The sequence below is a fragment of the Haemorhous mexicanus genome, chromosome 3 (genome assembly GCF_027477595.1).
Source record: "Haemorhous mexicanus isolate bHaeMex1 chromosome 3, bHaeMex1.pri, whole genome shotgun sequence".
NCBI lineage: Eukaryota > Metazoa > Chordata > Aves > Passeriformes > Fringillidae > Haemorhous > Haemorhous mexicanus.
In genome coordinates, this window is record NC_082343.1 from 116,023,507 (window position 1) to 116,048,351 (window position 24,845).

General features: G+C 44.6%; 1 protein-coding gene across 3 annotated transcripts in view; it reads left to right on the plus strand.

Moving 5' to 3' along the window:
* The first annotated feature begins 217 nt into the window (after positions 1-217).
* KIF13B (kinesin family member 13B) overlaps positions 218-24,845 on the plus strand; it is a 124,381-nt gene continuing 99,753 nt past the window's right edge. For 2 of the 3 annotated variants that reach the window (XM_059843119.1, XM_059843118.1), the window contains exons 1-2: positions 244-349; positions 12,699-12,792. In XM_059843119.1, the coding sequence (XP_059699102.1) occupies positions 295-349; positions 12,699-12,792 (149 nt within the window). In that variant the 5' untranslated portion in view covers positions 244-294. Of the gene's footprint in view, positions 350-12,698; positions 12,793-24,845 lie in introns of all 3 variants that reach the window. The other variant, XM_059843117.1, reaches the window with a different exon arrangement.

Genomic DNA, 24,845 nt, shown 5'->3' on the forward strand with positions numbered 1-24,845 from the left:
TGGCCTCGATGATTGCGGAGGTTTTTTCCGCATTAATTAATTCCGTGATTCAGCCAGCCTGCCTCGTTACCAGGCTGGGGGCAGCGGGAAGAACTTCATCTCCCAGCGCGCACCGCGGCAGCCCTCCGGCACTGAAGGGGCGTGGCGCTGCGCGATGCTCGCTGGGAATTGTAGTCCGGTGGGCATTGGCCCGGCGCGGCGCCTCCCTCCCCGGCGCTCCTCCCCGCTCCGGCTCTCCCTCGGCAGACGGAAGCCGGGCAGGGACGGGGGAGCCGGGAAGGCTGGAGCGGCAGGATGGGGGACTCCAAAGTGAAGGTGGCGGTGCGTGTCCGCCCCATGAACCGGCGAGGTGAGACTCCCCGTTCTTCCTCAGCATCCCCCTCCCCTGTCCTTCCCGGGAGCGGCGCGGGCCGGGGCTGCCGGTCCTTGGGGACAGGTGTCGGTCGGGACAGGTGTGTCCCAGTGCGGGTGAATCGGTGCGTGTCCGTGTGTGCTTCATTATTTACCAGGAATAAACACAGCCCGGCTCGGCACAGGCGGCTGTGCGGCCGCAGCCGCGCTGTGCTCACCCCCCTCTCCCGATAACCCTTTTCCCAAACCTGGGGTTTTGCCTTTATTTTGTCTCGACCTCTCCCCTGGGGAGCAGCCCTCTCTGCACCTGCTTTACAGCCGGTTCCTGCTGGGACAGCGCTTCCTTCTTCCTGCTTGGCGGATTTGGGGGAAATGCCTCTTTTTCTGCATTTTGCCCCGTGCTAATTCACCGCGCTGCTCTCCAGCCCTCGGTGCTTGAGTGGGACGCTGTTCACCAGATGACAGCGACACGAGGACAAAAAACAAGCAAGAAAATACAGAAGAGGAAGCGAGAATTGACAAGAGAATTTTTTTGTTGTTGTTTTTGGGTTGTTGTTGGCTTTTTTTTCCCCCCCCTCAACGAAACTTGCCTAAGGGTTATGTTAATCAGACCGTGGTCTGGGCAGCTGTTTAAATGTTTATTACTTGTCTTAATTAGAAAAACTTGCTCTGGATGATGAGGAAGCGAGTATGAAAAGGCAGCTTCAGCCAAGGAATGGGAAGGTGAAGAAGGCAGAAATCCAAGAAAGTTTTGGCTTTTTTAATCCAACATTCTCACAGGAGTATGCCAATAATTCCTTTTGGGGAAAGGGAATCCAGTGAAGTCAGTTGAGTAGTTGGAGCAAAAACAGGAGGGAGGGGGGAAGCTCTTTATTGCCTACATCACTTGACATCTAATATCTTTTTAATTCCTTTCTATTAAAAAAAGGGTTAAAGTATTAAATACAGTGATTCTATGCCTGTAAAATGTCAGCAGGGAAATGTTCGCTGAGTTCACAAGAGCTCCTGAGTCCCACTTCCAGCACAAGAGATGCAGTTGATGTCTTTACAGTCTGGTGGTCTAGGGAAACTGAGAATATTTTGACCAAAAGCTGCATTTTGTTAATCTTCAGGTGCCAGCTCTCAAAGCAGAGCTGAACCCATCCTTCCAGAGAGTTGGTTGGAGGAGATGGAGGAGTTGGTGGGAGCTGGGACAGGAGCTGGAAGGTGGTGCCCGGTGTCGGTGACAGATTTGGGCTTTCCTCTTGCTCATGTCCCTTTCCTGACATAGGTCATTTCCTTGGCTGTGCCCCAGATGTCTCCTGACTGCTTGGTGTTCCTCACCCCTGGGATCAGACAATAATTCAGGTTGGAAGGGACCTCTGGAGCACGTCAGATGAGATGAGGTTGCACAGGGCCTCCATCAGTGAAGTTTGGAGTCTCCAGGGGTGACTAATGCACCTCTCCCTCCCACAGATATCCTTCATCTGTTCAGCCCTGAGTTTGTCCTCATGTCCCTTTCCAGCCAGGAACTGTGGGGGAGCAGTGGGGGAAGTAAAGGAATCTGGAGGAAATCTAGATTGTATCTTGGTATTCTCTTTCATAGAATATCCTGAGTTGGAAGGGACAGGTCCAACTTCTGCTTGTCTTTTATTCTGTAAAAGCTTAAAAATCTTATGGGGAGGATGACTCCTGTCAGGAGGCTCATCCAGGAGTGAGGGACATTTGAGCATCAGTCCTTGATGCTCCTCAGAGAGAAGGGGGGGCCTGAGCTCCCCACTCTTGGCAGTTTGCTGCTATTAAACATCCTGTTATTTGTGAGTGATGCCTAAATCCATTTAAGTCTAGCCTAGAAGATCCATGTAGTTTTCTCCCTCAAACAAAATGTCCTGGAAGTGTTTTCTTTTCCCAGCAGCTTGTTTGTTACAGTCCAGGTGTTTTGGTCAGGTCTAAACAAATGATACCTCGCTATTGCATTTCTGATGCACCTTGAGTTTATAGAAACAGACAGTGGTACCAAGGCTACAATTTTCCTTATGTTTTTAATGTTAAATTTAAGCATTTGTGCAACTGAGGAGTCATCCATTTGTAAGACTTCTGTGGCCTTGCTTTTTTTTAAACTTAAGTTTTGAGGCAAGAGGCAGCTTTCCTGGAAGCTCTTTCATACACATTTTGTTCTGAGCAGTATTTGTATGGACTTCTGGGGCTTTGGACCTGAAGCAAGTATTTGTTTTCTTCAGGATCACGAGTAATGTTCTTTCCTTCCCTCTGCACCGAAGGGCTTAACATTGCAAACCTGTCAGATGGCTGAGACTGTGGAAAGTTAAGCTTTGAAATATCCTTGGTGTTTACTTGTGGTGGTGGTGGTTGTCTTTGGTGTTTGAGTTATGAATTTCTTAAGGCAAGGGTTTATTAGGTTAATAAAAGTGGTGTGCTTAACTGTTAGGAGTTTTTACAGCTCATAAAAGTATAATGGGTTCCTTGCCTGCATGTGGAAGGGATTTGTGTATCAAATAATTGGTTATTTATAGCACTCACATTTCAAGGTGTTTGGATTGAGGGTCCTGCTTCATTCTCATGCAGAGTGGTAATCCATAAACTCAGTTTATACTGAGGGGAAGCATTTCTAATTGTACTTGGGTTTGGGTTTTGGTTTGTTATTTTTTTGCATCCAGGCTACTTTATTTTGGGTTTCACTTCAAATTAGACCTCAATCCTACCAAGCCTGTGTGGAAGTTTTGCTTTTATAAAAATGCTGCTGTGCCCACACGTTCTCAGTGCCACGTCTGAGGTTGGAGGCTCTCCTGGGTGGCAACTGGGGCTTCTTTTTTTACATCCTTTCTACTTTGCAAACTGGGATCTCGATTAACAGGCTTTTATGAATTAAATAATTCAGTACTGCTCTGTTAGATAAGGCTTCTGGTCTTTTATTTTCTTGGCTCTGTAATTCACTGAAGTATTTCCTAGTGCACTGCCTTATTCAAATGGGAGTTTGATAACAATCAGGAAGTTCTTTTGCTGTTTTATTTAAGATTTGCAGTGGATTTCCTTTCATAAGTGTCATGTTTGAATTCTCTTAGCAGATACTCATCATATTTCAGTTAAATGCAAATCTCAAGCCATACTGTGAAGCAAAGCAAGTGACAGCTGAAGGCTTTTTAATTAAGATTTTTCTGACTGAATGCTTTGTTTTCAGATGGTGTTTGGGTACAGGCAGTACATAAGTATATTAAGTCATTGTGTTTCCTTGTGCTTTTGAATCAGTTCAGTGTCATGTTAATTAATACTGATAAAAGGTGTTCTATTTTAAAAGAACATGACTTATGCTCAAGGATATGGCTGATGCCACTTAAGTCAGTCCAAACTGATCTCACTTGGGTCAATACTTTTTGAACAAAGAAAGGCAGGAAAGCAACTGCCTGTATTCTGGCAATGCTGCCATGTGAAACTGTTCTAGGATTGCAGTGTGAGACCTGCAGCTCCAGTTTAAATATTGGGAATAAACTGTTCTTGAACTGTAGTGTGAGACCTGCAGCTCCAGTTTAAATATTGGAAATAAACTCTTCTAGAACTGTAGTGTGAGACCTGCAGCTCCAGTTTAAATATTGGGGATAAACTGTTCTAAACTGTTCTAGAACTGTAGTGTGAGACCTGCAGCTCCAGTTTAAATATCTGGATTAAACTGTTCTAGAACTGTAGTGTAAGACCTGTTTAAATCTCCAGTTTAAATATCTGGTTTGCCTATAAATACACATTCAGGCATCTGTTTTGGTGATACGTATATTTATCCAGACTGTGAGCATTGAAACAGGGATTTTCTCATACTTAGATGCTAAAGGTTCTTTTTCCAGTGCTTGTGAGGAGGGAATTTACTTCTGTATCTGCACAAGCTTCTGATCATTGTGTCAGGTGGTAATTTTATGTCCTCCTACTCTTCTTGGAGGAGGTTTCATTTCCAGCTACTTGAAATGTTTTTGGGGTTTGAGGTGAGGAGGTGGAGGTTGTTCCTGTGCTCTTGTTTGTTTGTTTTCCCATGGAAATTACAACAGAGATAATTTATCTATAAATTGGAGTTTGTGCAAGCGGGTTTATGAGATTAATTACAGCATTAGAGGGCGTGAAATGGCACCTGTTGTATCCTGATGGCAATGTGCAAACCACAAGGCTTTTCTTCACCTTTATCCTTGTCATGCACCAGTGCCTGGAGTTTGGAATACTTCCTGGTGATGGTTGATAAGCCATAAAACAGTGTTTGGGCTATGAGCAGGATTAACCTTGAGATAAGGTGCCACATGGGCAAAGGATGCAGAGTTAATGTTTGATCTTGTGAGGCAATTGTATTTTAAGAGCTCCTCAGGTGCTGCTGCCTTACTCCTCCCCACAGCCAGAGACTCCCAGACATCCAGCCTGGATGCCACAAAGGAATTTTAGTGCTAATTGCCCCTTCCAAGGAATTTTAGTGCTAATTGCACCCTCTGAGCTCCAAGTGCAGGGGGAGGTTCCCTTGCTGCTCTGGTTTCGGGTTGGCTGCTCCTCCTGAAGATCAGATACACCTGGAACACCTTTGCCTTGGCTTTTGAGTGCCTGGTGGCTGAGCAAACTCTTGCATTTCATGCCTGTTAATAATTGCAGAGTGCTGAACTTCCCTGGGAGCTCACCAGAGTCCCCACACTGGTTTATTCACTCAGTCCCCATGAGCCCAGGGGTGTTTGCAGCAGCAGAGCTGGCTGTGAGCAAGCTCCATCTCCAGATCCATGAAGTGCCTTCACTAAAGCTGCCTGGGAAGCTCTTTCCTTGCAGAAAATGAAGCAGCAGAGAATAGAAGACATTTTTAAGCATTTGGACAACATGGAATTAATATGAGAGGGCACCTTGCATGTTCTATGTGCTTGTGAGTTTGAGTTGATTGTCCCTCATGGACAAGGTTTGATAGCATCGTGCACCCTTCCAGATGCACTCTTGCATATTTAATGCCCTTTAATTGCTGCAAACTGAAAATTTCATGACTTATATTTGAGCAGTTCATATAACAAAAGGAGTCTGAAAGGTTGCCTTCATGTTAGTAGACGTTAAGTACAAGTGAAATTTCTGTATTTTTGTCAGAATTTATCACTGTGTCTTGCAATCAATTCACTGCTTTTACCCTCTTTTTTTCCATATAAGCCCTCACCATTATCATGTAGATGGAAGTTGTTTTCATATTCACTCATCTCCTCAGTTAGTTTTGCCTTTATTTGTGTTGGCTTCTACGTGGCAGAGAGATAAGTCACTCTTGGGAAACAAATATTGGCAGGGAACTTGAGGGCTTGTTGTCTTTGAACTGGCTTTCACATTTCTTTTTCAAAGAAAAAAACAACAGAAGACCCCAAACAACAGCTTCACTTTTTTTTTTTTTAGTTGATTTGTGTGATAAACAAATATTTTAATGTACTGTTTAAACATTTCTCAGGTTTTGCCATTTACTTTTCCAGACCAAGAAAGGTACGAGAAACCAATTGTGATTTCTTATCCAATGCAACTTGACGGCTCAGGGTACAGCATTCCAGGACTAACCTCCAAGGGAATGTTAATCTCCTGAAAATCTACTGGCAATTTAAAATATAAAATTTCTATCGTCTGTCTTCACAGGAGATTATTTGAGCTTTTGTATTTGGGGCCAATTTTGGCTTATGAGCTTAGGAGGGGCACTTTAAACCTTTCACATTTTATTTGTTATACTTCATTTGGCTTTTCCAGCTTTTGTGAAGCTCTGCAAGGCCAGTTGTTCTGGTTCCCAGTGACTCTGTAGAACCTGAGGCCCATCTCCAGAGGGTCCTGAGGTGTCACTGAAGGTGCAGCTGCCCTAAATCTGGTAGTGGAACCAGGAGGAATCTGAGACAACTTTTATTTGACCTGTCTTTTAACACCAGCATCACTGCTCTGTTTCAGTGGGGCTCAGGATCAAATGGTATTTGAAAGGGCTGGAATGTTATCAACCTTCATAAACTAATTTCTTAAATTGAGATCTAATGGAAAAACTGACCTGGAAATCAAAGCTCTTGATTAATTGGGAAATGCTTTCCCATAATTCATAGAACCATGGAATGGTTTGAGTTGCAAGGAACCTTAAACTCATCCTGTTCCACCCCCTGCCATGGGCAGGGACACCTCCCACTATCCCAGGCTGATCCAAACCCTGTCCAACCTGGCCTTGGACACTTCCAGGGATGCAGGGGCAGCCACAGCTTCTCTGGGCACCCTGTGCCAGGGCCTCCCCACCCTCACAGGGAACAATTCCTTCCCAATATCCCATCCATCCCTGCCCTCTGGCAGTGGGAAGCCATTCCCTGTCTCCTGTCCCTCCATCCCTTGTCCCAAGTCCTTCTCCAGCTGTTTTGTAGTACTTCTAGGCACAGGAGGGTTGCTGCCATCTTATACAATGAGAAAAAAACAGGGAATGCAAAGTGGAAAATATGGAGAAATAATTTATAACAGACCATTCCTCTACCCTGGCTGTGGTACTAAAAGCTCTTACTATGCCATGCTCCCCCCAGCCATGAGCTTAAAACCTTGCCTACCCCCTTATTTGCTGTATTATTGTTCACCTTAGGATTATTTCAAGCTGCCCTGCAAAAGCCTTCTCTTAGAATCATTTTGTTTGGGTCTGAAAGGCAGTGCCCTGCAGTGGGATGGTTTTTAGGGTCGTGGCTGAGGAAGATGCAGTGTCACCACGTGGCAGTTCAGGTGTTTGTTGTGCCATCCAAGGCAGTCTCTGGAGTTGGGTACAACATTATCCAGCCTCTGTTGTCAGTAGTTGCAGCCAGTCCATGGAAGCAGCTCCCTGCCAGATCCATAAGGAAAGACAAGAATTTCCCATCCAGCATTTTCCAAAATGCCTCTCCACACACACACTCCTTGTCTCTGCCCCAAACCTGATCAGTGCAATTTCAAGTGGCACCTTTGCCAGTGTTTCTTAACTCTGTTGTGGAAAATCTGCTGTGGTGAGTTTATGGTTACCAGACACGTGACTGCTGTTACAGAGAGGTTGGAAATTCTTACCTGTGGTGGGAATGGGCCAGTGCCTGCTGAATCCTCCATTCCTTGCAGTGCCAGGCTGCTCCTGGGTTTGCTTTTCCAGCTCTGTCTTGCTTGCTGACTTTTCCACCCTGTTTGAAACTGACTGAATTTCTCAGTGAAAAAGCCCAAAGCTTAAATGGGGATTGACTTATCTTTCCAACACCCACAGTGCTTTTATCAAAGGCATAGTAGTGATTTGGGACTTACACAAGTGTGGTTTCAACTGTGATCTCCACTGAATCCCAGTTTTAGAAAAGTCATGTGAGGTGTTGAAAAATCAGGGGAATGGGGAAGGAGAGTGGCTTCCTTCAACCCCCACCTTCCAGTTTCACAAGTGAAATAAAAACTCATCCAAGGAACTCTCTGTGAGCAGCTTGGACACAGCACTGTAACAATTACTCTTACACTCAGCTCAGCTTTGCTTAACACTTCTGCTGCTGTGAAATGTAAATGTGGAGAAGTGACTCAGATAAGTGTTACCCTTTTATTATGGATGTCACAGCTCTCTTACTCTGAAGCTGTGGAAGAGGTTTTCATTCTCTGCCATAAATGGTTCTTGATGTTGAGAGTTCGAGTTTTTGTTCTTCAAAGAGGAATTAGCTGATTAGTTTCTTGATTTGATGAAGCAAGTGAGTAGTTGATTGTGTTTGCTCAGTAATGACTGAAGGTAGAAGCAAGTTAGCAAAAATAATAGGTGTGATTTTCTTTTTGTTTGAGGTGCAAAATTTGAGATGAATCTCCAGAGTTTGACAGTGAGCCGCTTCTGTCATCTTTTCATTTCACCTTTAATTTCTGAATTTCATGCTGCCTGAAAGAACCACACCTAAATAGTTGAAGGAAATAATACCAAACTTTGATAAGTGAGTCCTTACTACAGGAGGAATTAATTGGGGTGTTTGGATGTGCATCCTTAAGATCTTATCTTGGTGCATCCCAATTTTGCTTGTTGTTCAGGAGCAGCAAGTACCCAGCTCACCTGGGAGACACTGAAACTAGTAAAAGTAAGGGTGGAGTCCTTGTGTGATCATATCCAAAAGAGCAGGCAGATAATTTGACTATAAGGCCAACCTGCTTTAATGATATTAAAAATGCAATGAGGTGGAAATGATGATGATGATATAAGTTTCAGTAGTGGTTAATGTAAGAGTCATCTCTCAGTGTACCCGAAGCATTAAAGGATTTAGAAATCTGCCAAAGAATGTAATGGAGGCAGAATTTGAAGAAAGTGAATGATGTGCTCTTCAAACAGGATTTAAACTGTTTCTTCAGCTGAAAGGAGAGTTTCCATGTGAGCCTTTGGCCAAGGTAACTGGGATAAGCAGCCTTAAGGCTGTCTGGATCCAGACTCAGCTTAGAGGCTCAATATAATGTTTCTTAGGGGTTTGTTTCATGTGACACCATGAGCTGCTGGAGCAGTTCATCTCAGCTGGGACAAGATCTCTCCTAGCTCCTCTCTTCCCTCTGCACAGGTCTCACAACCTGATTGCATGGCCAAGCTTTCCATGGGCTGATGGAGCTTTCCATGGGGTCTGGATACATCCATTTTCCATGTTGGGGAGTTTTCTGCTGTTGAAGTAACTCGAGATGACTTACAGAAGATCTGCTGAGCATGGGTAGTGGCAGAAGGTGAGCAACAGGCACAGGAAGGAAGGACTGGAACCTCTCTGTTGGAAAATAGCTGCTAGTTTGGCTCAACACATCTTCCAAAATCACACTGCACACCAAGGTGAGGGGTTTTAACATCACCTGTGTGAGAGTGATAATCAAACCAGGTGTTGCACAGGACAAATTGGCTTTGAACCTTTTTTCCTGCGACAACATTTGACTTTAAGGAAGTCTTTTATCTTGCCTGTGTGCTTTCTTAAGGGCATTTCACAAAGAGAGGTTTAATGAGCACTGGTAAGATGGAGTTCACTGGGCAGTCATGGATGCAAAGCCTGCCATGGGCATTCTCTCTCAAGAGCTGCATGAAAAAACGTGGCAGAGAGCATGCTGCTTGCAGACCTTTGTGCTTTGCATGAGGCAGGTAAAACCCTTCCAGAGGAGCTGGGAAAAGCAGGTCACTGCAATGGAGGGTTAATCACTAACCAGCCAGACTGAGATAAAGTGCCTGGTCGGATATGGGACGTACGAAGAGCGCGGTTTCATCGGAGCAGGCATGTGTTGCATATTAATGATAGGTAAATTGGCTTTCAGGGTGTGGGGAGAAATTAAAATAAACACTGGCTTCTGGAACCCGTCTGGCTCTTCCTCCTGCAGAAGCACAGTGTAATAACAGAGGAGCAGTTTTGCTCAGGAGAATTGCAGTTTCATGTGACTGCCAGCTTTGGCCGGTGATCTTGAGTTTTGGCTTGTGAGGTAGCAAAAGGCTGTAACATTTCTTTCCAAAAATGCTCATGGAAGAAACTCCCTCTTACTGTGTCACTTATCAGGAGAGACAAGTCTGCATGCTGCTGTGCAATAAGCACAGCCTGAGAGATTTCCAGACTGAGTTTATAAGGTGCTGTGAGGTGAAAGAGCAAGTACAGGTGACTGAGGAGGAAAGAGCAGAGATGAAGGAGGATGAGGATTATAATTAACATGATTAGACACGAGCGTATTTGGGTGATTCAGCTGAGGTGCTGAACCCTGTGTGGAGGTTATTCCCTGTAGCCCCTCGTCATCCTGGCGTGGGAGGGTGTGAACAGTGTGTCATGGCCATCAGAATCAGCACCTGGGAGCCCTTTCCAGGGCCAGTGTCACCATGTAGGGACATAGGGACATGTCTGTGTCCATGCTCCACATCCTGGGTGTCTGTAGCAGTGACTTTCGGAATGAACAGTGTCCTGGCCATCAGAATCACCACCTGGGAGCCCTTTCCAGGGTTAGTGTCACCATGCAGGGACTTCTTTGTGTCCAGGCCCCATGTCCTGGGTGTCTGTAGCAGTGATTTTGGCCATGACACGCTGTTCACACTCACTGGAATCAGCATTTGGGAGCCCTTTCCAGGGTTAGTGTCACCATGCAGGGACTTGTTTGTGTTCAGGCTCCACATCCTGGGTGTCTGTAGCAGTGACTTTGGCCATAACACCCATCAGAATCAGCATTTGGGAGTACTTTCCAGGGCCAGTGACACCTTGCAGGGACTTGTTTGTGTCCAGGCCCCATGTCCTGGCTGTCTGTAGCAGTGACTTTGGGGGTGAACAGTGTGTCATGGCCATCAGAATCACCACCTGGGAGCCCTTTCCAGGGCCAGTGACACCTTGCAGGGACATGTTTGTGTCCAGGCCACATGTCCTGGGTGTCTGTAGCAGTGACTTTGGCCGTGGCACCCATCAGAATCAGCACTTGGGAGCCCTTTCCAGGGCCAGTGTCACTGTGCAGGGACATGTTTGTGTACAGGCCCCATGTCCTGGGTGTCTGTAGCAGTGACTTTGGCCATGACACACTGTTCACACTCATTGGAATCAGCACCTGGGAGCCCTTTCCAGGGCCAGTGTCACCATGCAGGGACATGTTTGTGTTCAGGCTCCACATCCTGGGTGTCTGTAGCAGTGACTTTGGCCATGGCACCCACCAGAATTACCACCTGGGAGCCCTTTCTATGCCCAGTGACACTGTGCAGGGACTTCTTTGTGTCCAGGCCCCATGTCCTGGGTGTCTGTAGCAGTGATTTTGGCCATGACACGCTGTTCACACTCACTGGAATCAGCACCTGGGAGCCCTTTCCAGGGTTAGTGTCACCATGCAGGGACATGTTTGTGTGCAGGCCCCATGTCCTGGGTGTCTGTAGCAGTGACTTTGGGGGTGAGCAGTGTGTCATGGCCATCAGAATCACCACCTGGGAGCCCTTTCCATGGCCATTGTCACCATGCAGGGACATGTTTGTGTGCAGGCCCCATGTCCTGGGTGTCTGTAGCAGTGACTTTGGCCATGACACCCATCAGAATCAGCTCTTGGGAGCCCTGTCCAGGGCCAGTGTCACTGTGCAGGGACTTCTTTGTGTCCAGGCCCCATGTCCTGGGTGTCTGTAGCAGTGACTTTGGGAATGAACAGTGTCCTGGCCATCAGAATCAGCACCTGGGAGCCCTTTCCAGGGCCAGTGACACCTTGCAGGGACTTGTGTGTGTCCAGACCTCATATCCTGGCTGTCTGTAGCAGTGACTTTGGGTGTGAACAGTGTGTCATGGCCATCAGAATCACCACCTGGACATGTTTGTGTGCAGGCCCCATGTCCTGGGTGTCTGTAGCAGTGACTTTGGCCATGACACCCATCAGAATCAGCTCTTGGGAGCCCTGTCCAGGGCCAGTGTCACTGTGCAGGGACTTCTTTGTGTCCAGGCCCCATGTCCTGGGTGTCTGTAGCAGTGACTTTGGGAATGAACAGTGTCCTGGCCATCAGAATCAGCACCTGGGAGCCCTTTCCAGGGCCAGTGACACCTTGCAGGGACTTGTGTGTGTCCAGACCTCATATCCTGGCTGTCTGTAGCAGTGACTTTGGGTGTGAACAGTGTGTCATGGCCATCAGAATCACCACCTGGGAGCCCTTTCCAGGGCCAGTGTCACTGTGAAGGGACAGTTTTGTGTCCAGGCCCCACATCCTACAGCAGCGACTTCGGGTGCAGGCTGTGTGCTGGATCCCATACCTAACTCCATTTGTCACTGGGTGGATACCTTGGACTGCTCTCAGTGTTATCTGAAGCTTTTATTTTTGCTTTCCCCGCCTCTACGGCCGAGAATTCTCACACACTCCAAATATCCTCATTACTCATAGTCCACATCCCACTGCTTGGCCTCACTTGGGAGAGCTGGACTTGCCTGGAGCCTGTGGGGGAAGGACAAGCCCTTTTCTACGTGCTTGCACCTAAATTATTTTTGATGGGACTTGAATTTCTGCGAGCAGGTGCCCCAGGACTGACAGCTGGCACCGAATCACAGCAGTGGCCGGGGAAAATGTGCTGCAGATGGCAGGGGCAGCTTTCCCTGTGAGGCATTGAGGGAGCAATAAGAAGAGCTGTCAAAGTGGTACCAAGCCTAAATGGTTCTTTTCCCCCAGAAGAAATTTCATACTGCCCTTGTATATGCTGATTGTCCTTCAGTGAAACCCAAATGCTTTTTCTTGCTGTGAAAAGAGTGCTTGCTTTAAAGCTGGACAGGATCCATCCCATCAGAATATCCCTAGAAGTGGAATTTGGCAAAAGTCCTGTTTCTATTCTCTGCCTGATGGGTGGCTGTCAGACTGCATGAATAAATTTGGTGTCTGGAGGAAGTAATGGTGTATATAATCCCAGTGCTTTAGGAGCAGCACTTGACATTCTCTCATTTCTTTATAGAGCTTGATCTGCATACAAAATGTGTGGTGGATGTGGATGCAAACAAGGTTATTCTTCACCCCGTAAACACCAACCTTTCAAAAGGAGATGCCAGGTAAGATTTTTGAATTGGGAAGGTCAGGTTGCATAAATTAAATATGAGTCTAACAACTAGGAAATGTAGGCCTTGATAGAAGGCTTTTAGTTAAAAAATTATGTATATTCTTTCTGCAGTGTAATTGCCATCATCCATAGAATAAGGCTGATTTTTACCCTGCTGGGAAGTTGCTTTGAAAACCTTGTGCATTTTCTTCCTGCTCCCAACAACGTGTTAGTGGTTAATGAGTCCATGAACATTCATTTTTTTTTTCTCATGTGCTGCTGTGGGACAGGAGAAATTTAAATCTGCAAAACAATTTGAATGGAGGACAGTTTGTCATTTTGGAATGAAATTAATTTTCACAGTTGTCATGGTGTAAGAAGTTGTCATGTTTTTATGGTGTAAGAAGGTGAATGGGAACATTCTGGAGAGATGTAGCTCTAGGAGTTTCTTGACAGTGGGGCATTCCATGCATCAAAAATCCGTGGAGAAGTTTGTGTCAGAACCAGCATTAATCTGTTAAATTACTGTGAAACTGAAAAGTCATGTAGTGAGTGACAGAGTTAAGCTTGTGACTACTTAATTTATTGCTTGATGCAAGGGAAGGAAATGGAAAAATACATGCATGAAACAAAATAATGATGCAGGAAAAGGCAAAACCTGTTGCTGGATGTCTGCAGTCAATGGTCTGTTTTCTGGGGGGGGTCTTAAAGATAACAGGAGGAAAATTCAGAAAAATTCTATGTGTTAAATTAAACATATAGAAAAGCTTTGTTCAAATTTTCATGTGGTGCTGAGCTGTGTATCAGGGGTCAGTATTCATTAACTGATCTCTGATAATTTCAACTCCTCAGACCCAAGTGGACAAGGGAAGAGATCATCAGGTGCAGTATTTACCTTCCATTGTCATTAGCTGAAAGATTTATTACGGACAGTGGGACTGGAGCTTTAATAAGTTACTTAAAACCAAGCAGGCTGTGTGTGTGGGGGGGTGTGTTTTTGTTTGTATCAATATCCTCCTCCTCCAGGAACATGTGCATTGTTCAGCTGCCAAAACCCTACGTTGATTTGAGCCTCTAAAAACGGCAGGAAATTGAGATTTTCAGAAGCCAAGTCAGCCACAGCTGGATTAAAAACGTTACTCGTAGTTTCTCTAAAACATGGCAATGAAATGCCTGGTTTATAGTCCCTAATATGTGTTTAAAAACGTTCATGGGGCAGCCACACATCATGCAAATCCTGTCCCTTGGCAGGGGAGGGCTGGGTTGGCAGTGGCTTGAGGTCCCAGACAAGGTGGTGAGCTCAGTGTGAGAAGAATGCTTCATTTGCATCCTCACAAATGGCCATTGCTAATCTAAGCAGGAAGCATAGGAAATTTATCTGGGGTGATTTAATGGCAGAGGGGAAAGTGGAGGCCCATTAACTGCACTCTGGGTTTGCCTGGACATGGGGAGACAGCAGATCCCAAAAACACAAGTTGGAGCGGTGTGGGTTTTGAACAGTGTCCTTTTGGAACAGGTTACACCCTTGGGAGGCTGCTGCTGAATTGTCTTGGCTGCTGCAGCTCCACCAGAGGAATCTTAAATATCAGCTCAAGGAAAAGATTAGTTGTAGCTGCAGTTTTTCTAAGTCTGGGGGTTAATTTATGCTCAGGTTCTGCTTCCGTTTCCAAATCCACCATCAACTGCTTCACCTTCTGTTACAAAATCAATTCCTTCGGATTTCTGAGTTCTCTGGTGTCTCAAGCGAGCTGAAGGAATTCTGGCAAACCTTTTAACTAAACAGGGAAAAGAGAAGTAGTTAATATTGTAAATACACAGTTTAGCTGCCTGCTAAGCAGGACAAGTTTGGAAACCTCCAGAGCTTTGCTGCATTTCTCATTGAGATGCCAGGGTCAATTTAGGAACTGGGAAGAGAATTTTAGAGACAGAATTCAGTGCTGTCACCTCCCCACTTGTCATGACTCAGCCTTGCTCTGGCAGGGAGTGACATTTGGAAAAACAACCCGTGACTTTTGGATTTAAGCTTTTTTTCCCCCACTTCCATCTCCAAGTCTGGGAGATGAGGAGAAGCAAATAAATCCCCCAACTTGAAGTGTGTGGGACCTGACTGTTGCATAGAACAAATTGTGTAATTGCCACTGACATGTTCTCAGGTGTTCAGAAAAGTGTCTGTAGCTATTTCAAATTTGGCATTAAAAATTAAGGGATGTTTTGAAAATCCAGGTGATAACTGATGGACCTCAGTTCTTCTTGTGTCTACAAACAAAATATATTATTTATACATTAATCTAGAGACTTGAGGATTAACAAGTACATGTAAAACACATGCTCTTAAAAAAAGTCTCTTTTCATATGGCTGGAAAAAATGTGGTATTCTCCTGTTATTCCTTAACCAAGAAATGACCTTTCCTGAGCTGGAGAGAGGCAGCAGTTATTTTATTGAGCAATCCTTAATGCTGTTGTGCAGGTTTCAGTAACTTGATCACGTACAAAAGATCAATTTTAAAATCCATGGGATGACCTCCAGGCTGGGCAGGCTTTGCTGTTAACCTTGGGCTGCTGAGGGGGTGGCTTTGGTTGGGTGGTGGTTTCTTGTGTTAAAATTAAAATTACAGTGTGTGGAAATGCTCACCCTTTTCTCTAGCTGCCATCACAAAATTAATTGTGACAGATCTTCGAGTTCTGTCACAAATTTCCCCAAATGACCTCTGTAAATCAAAACCTCCCCTCAAGGATGTGTGAAGCTCCAGGGATTGCTGTGGATGGATAATATCATTAGCATGACTTGTCCCCTCTTTTGTTTGCCTTCCTGAGCTGTCTGCTCCCTCTGCTCTCCCTGTTGCAAAGGTCAAGGCTGAAGTTTCTTTATCTACTCGGGATTTACTCCTTGCTGCAAAGATTACTCACAGCATTCTTACTCGGTGGCTGGGGCTTGGCAGAGGGTGTGAACTCATTGTGATTGAAGTGAATAGATATAAGTCCTGGGCAACAATTGGAATGTTTATGGGAATTAATTTTTTGGAAAATCTCCAAATTGACTCTAATTACTCCAGGTTCCTTTTTAGCCTTTTTTTTTTTTTTAACCCATCAATTTGCTTGTGGTGTAATTTTACATCTCCCATACAAGACCTATTAAAAAGATTGAAATTTTTTTTTTTCTGACAGGTCAGACAAAGGAGGTTTATTCTGTCTTGCAAACATCACTGTAATTGATGTGTAACTGATATGAGCTCAGAGATCAGTGGTGTATCAGTCTGGCACAGCCCTGTGAATCAGCCGTGGTATTTGTAAGGCAAAGCATTCATTAAATCTGCCCAGCAAACCCTCTGAGCCTTTTTATTAAGAGAAAATGCTTAAAAATGAAACAAGTGCTGTCTTCACTGTACTTTTGTTGCAATTTGTGGTTTTTAGCTGCTTTCCCTCTTGTTTTGCAGAACAGAGAGATTCCAAAGATTGGCACAGGGTAAAAACTCTTCCAAGGAGTGAGTGCAGCTAACTGGAGCTGACAAGTGTGTTAAACCAGGCTGGGTTTTTCCTCTTCAGCCATTGTAATGTCTCTATAATTAGTGCTTTGTAGTAGATAATTCAGTAATTGAGGATCTTTTTAAAGATTTGCTTTTAAGGTAACTATTTCTGGATTTAAACCAGTTTATTTTTCTATACCCACACACAGAGATTTTTTGCCTCATGAAGTCATAGTGCTTAAACTCAGTTTGGTTGTTTGAAATTGAGGAAAAAATCTTGAGGATTTTTGTAACCTTGCAGCAGCTGAGCTCAGTGATTTCTGCTTCTATGAGGAACTGGGTGAAGCCCAAGTATATTTGACATAGGAAGGAACATTTTTAGAAGATTCTTCTGCCATTCCAATTCCTGTTTTCCTTCTGAAACATATGACAGTCCTGAAGAAGGTTGTGAGGAGATGGAGCTTGGAGCACCCTGGGATGGTGGAAAATGTCCCTGCCCATGGCAGGAGGTTGGAATGGGGTGAACTTTAAGGTCCTTCCAACCCAAACTATGATTCAAGTAGGTAATAAATTACTGATCTCAGGTGGAGGATGGACTTCAGGCAGCAGTTGGGTTAAAATGAACAGCCCAGTGTGTTAAAACTTTCCTGAGTTTGTCTTAGGATTGAAGTTTCTTTCTTCTTACAAAGCTGAAGAAGCTTTTAATCCTTTGGAAGAAATGAAGATTAGGGCCAATTGAGACAGAATCCTGGCAAAGATGTAGAAATTGAGAAAATGCTACCAGAAAACAAGAATTAGGGTCTCAAGGACCAATCAACATTAATTCACTCTTTTTGAAGGGTTAGGCACAAAGTGGAGGAATGGTAACAAACACACGTGACTTGGAATTTAAAAACAAACAAAAACTGGAATGGGGTGTTCTTGCAAGCCCACACAAGCTCCCTGTGCTCTGTGCTAGCCAGGAATCCCATGCTGGGGAGGCAGGATAAGCCCTGCTTGGCACAGCCTGGGCAGTTACACAATGCTGGGTCTGCCCAGAGCAAGGTGAAGCTGCCTTTCACCTGCCTGGGATGAGTGGGTGACTCCTTAGCTTGACTCCAGAACTCCCCTTAAAGCTGAAAATAAGTCATGACTTAGGAGCTCTTGCTGTGGGGAGTGTTAAAGACCTCGAGATCCCTGGATCATGATGGGAAATGCTGATTTTAGTGTGGAAGTGCCTGAGTGGTGAGGTGGTAACAGTGCACGTAAATTGATTTCTTGTGAGAAAATAAGGGAGTGTGTTGGTTGGGGTAAATGTACATTGAGTGGAAAAACAGTTATAAATTAAAAAATGCCTCTGTGATGTGACAAAGTGTGTATATCACATATTTCAGTGAGCAATACAAGGAATATATGTGGATAAAAAGCAAAAATCACAGTTCAAAATTTTGGCAAAAATTGAACACATCACAGTCCTATTTACCTTTGTTCTGCACCTTATAATTTTTTTGCACACAACCATCCATTTGCCTCACTCACAGAGTAGAGATGCCTAGAGAGGAAATGCTGACACGATTATAGAGATGTTCTTAAATATGTAGATATATAAGAACTGGAAAAATGTTGACTGGTAGGAGGAACCAGGAAAAATTGACTTTTAAAAAATAACTCATGGCGTAGGAGCACGTTGGGGTGCAGACTTCATTTCCACCCTAGGAAAGGACATGCTTGATCAGAAAAGGAGGCAAATGGATGAAGGCATTGCTATTTATGGAACTAATCTGCAGAACTCCACACTCCCAAGAAAACAGGCAATTACTGGTAGAGAGTCATGGAAAAATGCCCACATTTTCTTGAAAACCACCCAGGATCCTGCCTGATGTTAGGCAAGAACCACTTGGAGAGCTGTCTCATCTCAGGCATCTGTGTCCCCAGCTGTTCCTGCATTTGATTGAGGAGTCTCAGCTGTTGGACACCACCAGAAATGGAATATTGGGCTCGCTGAGACCGTTTGCATGCTGTGGTATGGTTGCTATTTGACAGCAAAGCAATTTAAAGGGAGAAATATTATTGTCTTTGAAGATGGCTGAAAGCTAATTGCTGTGCCTTTGCTTCTCCATATCTTCCCTGGCATTGTATTAATTCTGTATAAACCACTTGGGGGTGGGGAAAATTCAGATTAGGATGTGTGGAAGGGACCCACAGTTGCATTAAGCAGGAGTGGCTCCCCTGGCTGAGGTGTCACAATGGTGCATAAAATTCTGAGAACGAAATTTCTGGGTTAAATGTTATTCCAGCATTGTCATCCAGGGAACAGCTTTGTGCAATGTTTTCATGTGCAGCAATGTTCCAGGAAGCTGGGGGGGCAGGGAGTGTGTGTGGATTCTCGAGGCTGAGAGCTGACATCCAGAAGAAAGGGAAGTCTGCCCTTTTTGGCCCTTTTTGACATCCAGACTGGTGGGTTTTGGGCACAGATCAGCTCACAGGAAGTTCATGTTTGCAAAAACAGCACCATGAGATTTTCCTGTGCTGCCAGCTCGGCCTCTGTTGCATCCCTGCTCAACTTTTACTTCAAGCATGAGCTTGTTCTGTAAAATTATAGTTATTTCTGCTGGATTTTATTGGTTACTGAACAGCCTAAAGAAGTTGGAAGAGAAGAGAAGAGAAAAATAAGAGAAAAATAAGGCAAATTTGCAGTTGACAGAATCATTTAAATGCATGAATGAAATTGCTTTTTCAGTCTTCTATCAAAGCTTATTTTGTAGGAAGTGGTATTAAACCTTTAATTTGGAGCTGAACTTGTGCTGGGGGAAGTTTAGTTTGGATATTAAGAACAATTTCTTCACTGGGAGGATTTCAAGCATTGGAAGGGGCTGCCCTGGGAGGCGTTGGAGTCCCCATCCCTGAAGGGATTTAAAAATTGTGTGGATGTGGCACTTGGGGACTTGGTGGTCTTAGAGGACTTCTCATAATTCTTTGTGCATTAAGGCTAGACTGCATCCAGCTGCCAGTCATCTGTTTCTCTCAAAATTCTCTTCTGATGTAAGAATTACACGACTAAACACTTCTGATGAGTTTCTGCAGCAGCTAGAAATCATTTTGTTAGAAGTGTCCTGGGGACAGCAGGGCTGGCACTCAGGGCTGTGCCACTGCACCTCCCAAGGCTTTGGCTGCACAAGGGAGAAATTAATTTGCACAAGGAGGAGAAGGCTCGCCATAAAACTCCTTATCTCGTGTAAAATGGAGAAGTGGGAGTTCTGCCAGGAGAGAAGGGGGTTGCTGTGCTTCCAAGCTGTGCTTTTGAGGAAGTGTTTGCTCCAGCTCACGTGCTCTGACTGAAGTAAAAGTGAAAATCTGAGACAGAAACCCTGCGTTAATTTTTGTGATGGATAAACAGAAGTTTTGAACTGTGCTTGTGTGTGTCAATGTGCTTAAAACAGACCTGTAACCTATTTTGTATTGCTTAAGTAAATAAATGGTGAGACTTATGTTAATGATTTCTTTTTTAGCTGATTCCCTTCCCGCCAGCTGGATCACACCTATTTTTGTGTACCTTTTTTAATGGCAAACATTGTCATGATTAATTACCATTATCTGTTATTTAAAGCTTTGTGACCATGTGGCAAGTGAAAAGTGCTTTAACATGAGCCATGTCTTCCTGAAGTGAGAATTGGGTGGCCATGTCACTACTGGAATCATCCTTGGGTCCCTTGTATTCCTTGGGTGAACATCAGAGGATGTTTTTGATCTTGCTGCTCATTTGGCCAAGTTGGCAATAACCTGCTGCATTTGAGGGAAGGAGCAAATAGATAAAGAATTCATTTGTTTCACATCATGTGATCTGAAGTACAACCCTCAACTTGTGCTTTATTGATTCTTAATCTCTGGTGCTTTTTCTCCTTAAACCCCAGAACATTTGTAAAGTACCTGCAGCCTTAATTCTTCACTAAATGGAAGGGGTTTGCTGTGCAGTCTGTCTGCAGGTTCTGAAGTACTCATGGGATTATTGATCTGCTTGCAGACAGCATTTGGAGCTTGGTGGTGATAATTGCTCAGCATCCAGCCCTTCAGGAGAACTCCTCTGGAGCTGGCAAAGGGTTTTGGCAGGGATTTCTCTGAGGAATTGACTTCTGCTGCAAACAAAAAGTTGCCTGTGGTCCCTTCCCGACAGCAGGGGCCACTCCCCAGAGCTGGGTTGCTTTCTTGAAAAGACCTCAATGCAACCAGAAAACAAAACCAAAACCCCTCTTGGTGCCATGCTGAAGCTATTAGAATGAATGAGTTTAATATCTGAGTGGAATGTAGCTTTTGCTGAACTATTTATGGCGGTTTTGAGGGAACTATCTCAACAGTTTTGGTTTTCAAGCCTACCTGTGTCTGAAGCTTCCAGTAATTGGTTGTTGAAGCTTGAAGGAGAATGTGAAGTTTTAATTTTTTTTTTTGACTGGTTAAATCTATAAAATAGACAAATTCTTTTGTTTTCAGAGGAGTCCTTCTCTCTCTATACATAACTGTTTTTATGCTAAACCAATTTTGTATTGCAGCTGTTTGAGTTTAAATTCCAAAATTTTGATCTCAGATTAATATAATAAGATCAAAAAGAGATGCAAGAGAGGATATTTTCCACCTTCCAACATGACTGATTGTTAATAACCAGGATAACTTTGTGCTGTACAGCTCTCACACTCTCTGTGGCAGTCATTTTGATTGTGTAGATGTGTCCCCCAGGCTAGTTTGAGATAAGATAATCTGAATGTTCAGGGTTTGATGCTCTCCTAAGAAGGAGTTGATGCCTCATCATGTTATCAGGCAGATAATATCACATATAGTCTTCTAATTTCCTTGTGTTTTGGAAAATGGGATAGGAAAATTAGGGTTTGTTTTCTAAATTATATACAGGCTTAGTATGAAAAGTGAAGAAAAGAAGAAACCTCTTAGTGTCTTGCAGTGATTGTCCTGAGGAAACTTGAACAAATTTATAGAGTTGAGTGCATCAGTTTTAGGTAATTTGTCCCTTTTTGTTGTGGTGGTGTTAATTTTAGGATGGCACTGTTGTGCTTGATGCTGCCTTACACTTATGGGGTTTGTTCTGATTTTGTCACCAGCTCTGTGAAGTCTGAAATAGAGCTACTGAATGCAGAGGAACTTGTTACTGTGTTTGTTACAGTAAAATGAGAAAATTGGAACTGCTGTAGCACCTCAAGATTTGCTTCAATATTTGATGTTCTTCTATTTGAGTTTCAGTAGATGAAGAAGAACACAGCAGGCCTGTTTGTTCTCCTCCTCCTGTGAGGAGAAATCAACAATCAGCATCCTCTAGGTATTTCTGCTTTCTGTTTTCCATGAGCTTGGTCTGCAGGAATGCAGCATCTGCTGCTCTTGCATGGGTAGCACCCTTCCCAATGCTGGGAATGCTTTTCCTTCCTGCAAAGAAGCTCTGCAAGTCTGGCTGTTTATGGCCTCCTCCTAAAAGCAGCACTAAATTTTGTGTTGTTGCAGTTTTAGAAGTACCAAACCATCTTCCCTTGGTTGTAATTTGCATTAAAATAAGTTGTGTCTTCATCCATTTGTTTTGTGTGGAGCAGGACAGATTCTGGGGATATAAATCTGCCTGTGGGATGAGCGTTGCATTCACTGCTCTGGGAGTATGTGAAATAAAATGACATTTTAATTAGTGCTCAAAAGTTCATGGCAGCCTTGATAAGCATAGGGTTTGATAAGCATATACTGCTTTACAAATCTAATTATCCAGTTGGAGCTCTTTTGAGGAGAGGAGCAGTCAGGGGAATGGTGATTTTTTTTTTTTTTTTTTTTTTTTTTTTTTTTTTTTTTTTTTTTTGGCTAAAGGAAGAGGACTGGACATGAAGGATATCAGGAGAGGAAGGATGGACTTCTCTAAGAGCAGTGGCTGCACAATGGGATTCAAGTTTTGCCTCAGCTCTACCATATGCTTCTTATCTGACTGTGAACTGCAGATTCCTCTCTTCCAGTCCAAGCCTCTAAAATAAATCTAGCATTTTCCCCATTTTTTTGGTTGATATCTAGTCCAAGAAGCATTTTACTGTGTGGGAAGGTGGTTTTTTATTGTTCGAGGAGGTTGGTTTTTGGTTTGTTCTTCTTGTTATTGTTGTCATCTTGTGGGTTTTTTGTGTTAGGGGATTTTTTTTTTTTTTTTCTCAGCAAGAAGCTGCCTGTGCTGGTATATAATTAATTAGGTCACATCACTCAGAGGGGCCAGAACTCTGGGCCTTTTTATTTTGGTAGTGACGTAAAGAAACCCTATATCTTAATGTGTATTGTCTGAGGTTCTTAGGCTCATCCACTTTACTTGAATTTTCAGCCTTTTGGAAAGCACAATCCCATTTTCTTCCTTTCTCCTCAGGGTTTGTAGCCTCCTGCCAGCATTTTGTTCTGTCCCTCAGCAGTTGCAGCCTTACTGTGCTGATCAGATAAATGAAATGAAGGAACAGGATATGCACTCAGCTTTATCTGAGTAGTCCTGCAGAGATGAGCACTTCCAGCTCTCTGGATTTTTTAAAGCATTACTTCATGTGTACGTTCATGATCTGAATTTTATCTATACTTGGGAGCAAATGTAAGCACTCAAAAAAATAGTACCTAATATGAATGACTCCAATCAAAATTTAGCTCTGATCAAACTGCCAGAGGTCAGGGTTAGATGGGATATTGGGAAGGAATTGTTCCCTGGGAGGAGGCTCTGGCACAGGGTGCCCAGAGAAGCTGTGGCTGCCCCTGCATCCCTGGAAGTGTCCAAGGCCAGGCTGGACAGGGCTTGGATCAGCCTGGGATAGTGGCTGGTGTCCCTGCCCATGGCAGGGGTTTGAAAGTGGGTGATATTTAAGGTCCTTTCCCACCCAAACCATTCTGGAATTCTATGGCAGTGACATTATCCATTGTTTTATTCTTCTGTTAAACCTTTTCTTGGTTGGAAGGCTCTTCTCCCTGCTCCTCTGAGCTCTTGGAATGGTATTTGCCATCAGCCAGTTCCATGTTGGAATGTGTGTATGTATGTCACAGTCCCTGTATTTCTGATTCTTTCTCAGAAAATGCACCTAAAGATAATATCTTTGCAAAGTTTGCAGCCGTGGCACCGTGGAGAGGGAGAATTACAATGTGCTGTGCAGAAACTTCAGAGGTGTGAAGTCAAAAAAAAAAAAGACAAAGGACAGAGAAAAACCAGATGCAGGTTTTGTGGCAGAGAAGACAGAAATAGGGATGGTTGTGAGAGGAAGCAATTTTCTGGTTGCTGACACCACATTTGCACCAGCTGAGACTTACCAGCATCTCTAGTGCAACTCTACAAGTTTTCTTACTTAAGCACCTGCCCTAAGCAGCAAAGAGGCTGTGAAGCAACTTCTGCTGAAACCTCCCCCCCTTGCTCTGCTCCTGCCTGTGCAAATCCTCTCTGCACAGGGAGATAAAACCTCCCTGGCACCACTGAGGTGTCTTCCTGTGCTGCTAAGAGTTTAATTGAATTGCAGGAGGAGCACTGGCAGGCCTTTCACAGGGTTCCCAGTGCAGGAATTATGTGGGATTAGTAGAACATGGCAGGTTCACACTGCACAGGGGTGCAGGTGGCACAGAGTAAACTCAGTTCTGTGTGCTGAGTAATTACTGCAGCACGTGGACAGAGGTTTGGAATTGGGCACAGTCCTCCATGACCCCATTTCAGGTGATAATTAAGAATCTCATGGTGCAGTAGTGAGCTCTTTTACTAGTGAAGGTGGCACAAGGTGAAACTGGTGGAGTTCTCTGAGAGTGTCTGATGTATATCCTGGTAGATGCTGGTACAGCTTGTTGTGAAGTGATGTCAGTCTTTGGAATCACAGAATGGTTTGAGCTGCAAGGGACCTTAAAGACCATCCCATTCCACCCCCTGCCATGGGCAGGACACCTCCCACCATCCCAGGCTGATCCAAGCCCCATCCAGCCTGACCTTGGACACTTCCAGGGATCCAGGGGCAGCCACAGCTTCTCTGGGCACCCTGTGCCAGGGCCTCACCACCCTCACAGCCAAGAATTCCTTCCCAAATCCCACTCAAATCACCCCTTTTCCAGTTTGAAGCCATTCCCCTTTGTCCTGTCCTTCCATCCCTTGTCCCCAGTCCCTCTCCAGTTCTCCTGGAGCCCCTTTAGGCTCTGGAAGGGGCTCTGAGCTCTCTCTGGATCCTTCTCCTCTCCAGGTGAGCACCCCCAGCTCTCTCCCAGCCTGGCTCCAGAGCAGAGGGGCTCCAGCTCTGGAGCAGCTCCTTGGCCTCCTCTGGACTCTGTCCAGCATCTCCATGTTCTCCTTGTGCTGGGTTCCCCAGAGCTGGTGCAGTGTCCCAGGTGGGGTCTCACCTGTGCAGGGCAGGGAGGGAGAATCCCCCCCTTCCCCTGCTGCCCAGGCTGTGGGTGAGCCCAGGACAGTGTTGGCTTTCTGGGCTGAGATTGTTGTGCACTCTGCAGTCCAACATTTCCTCATTCCTTTATTTTCTTTGTCACCTAGTTCCTGTTCAGGTTTCTCAGGTGACACTTTTCCAGGTCAGGTCATGCCACCAACCCCTTTCCAGAGGCCCTGGCTGAGATTCCTGTGCTCTGTGACAGCTCTTGCTGAGCAGGG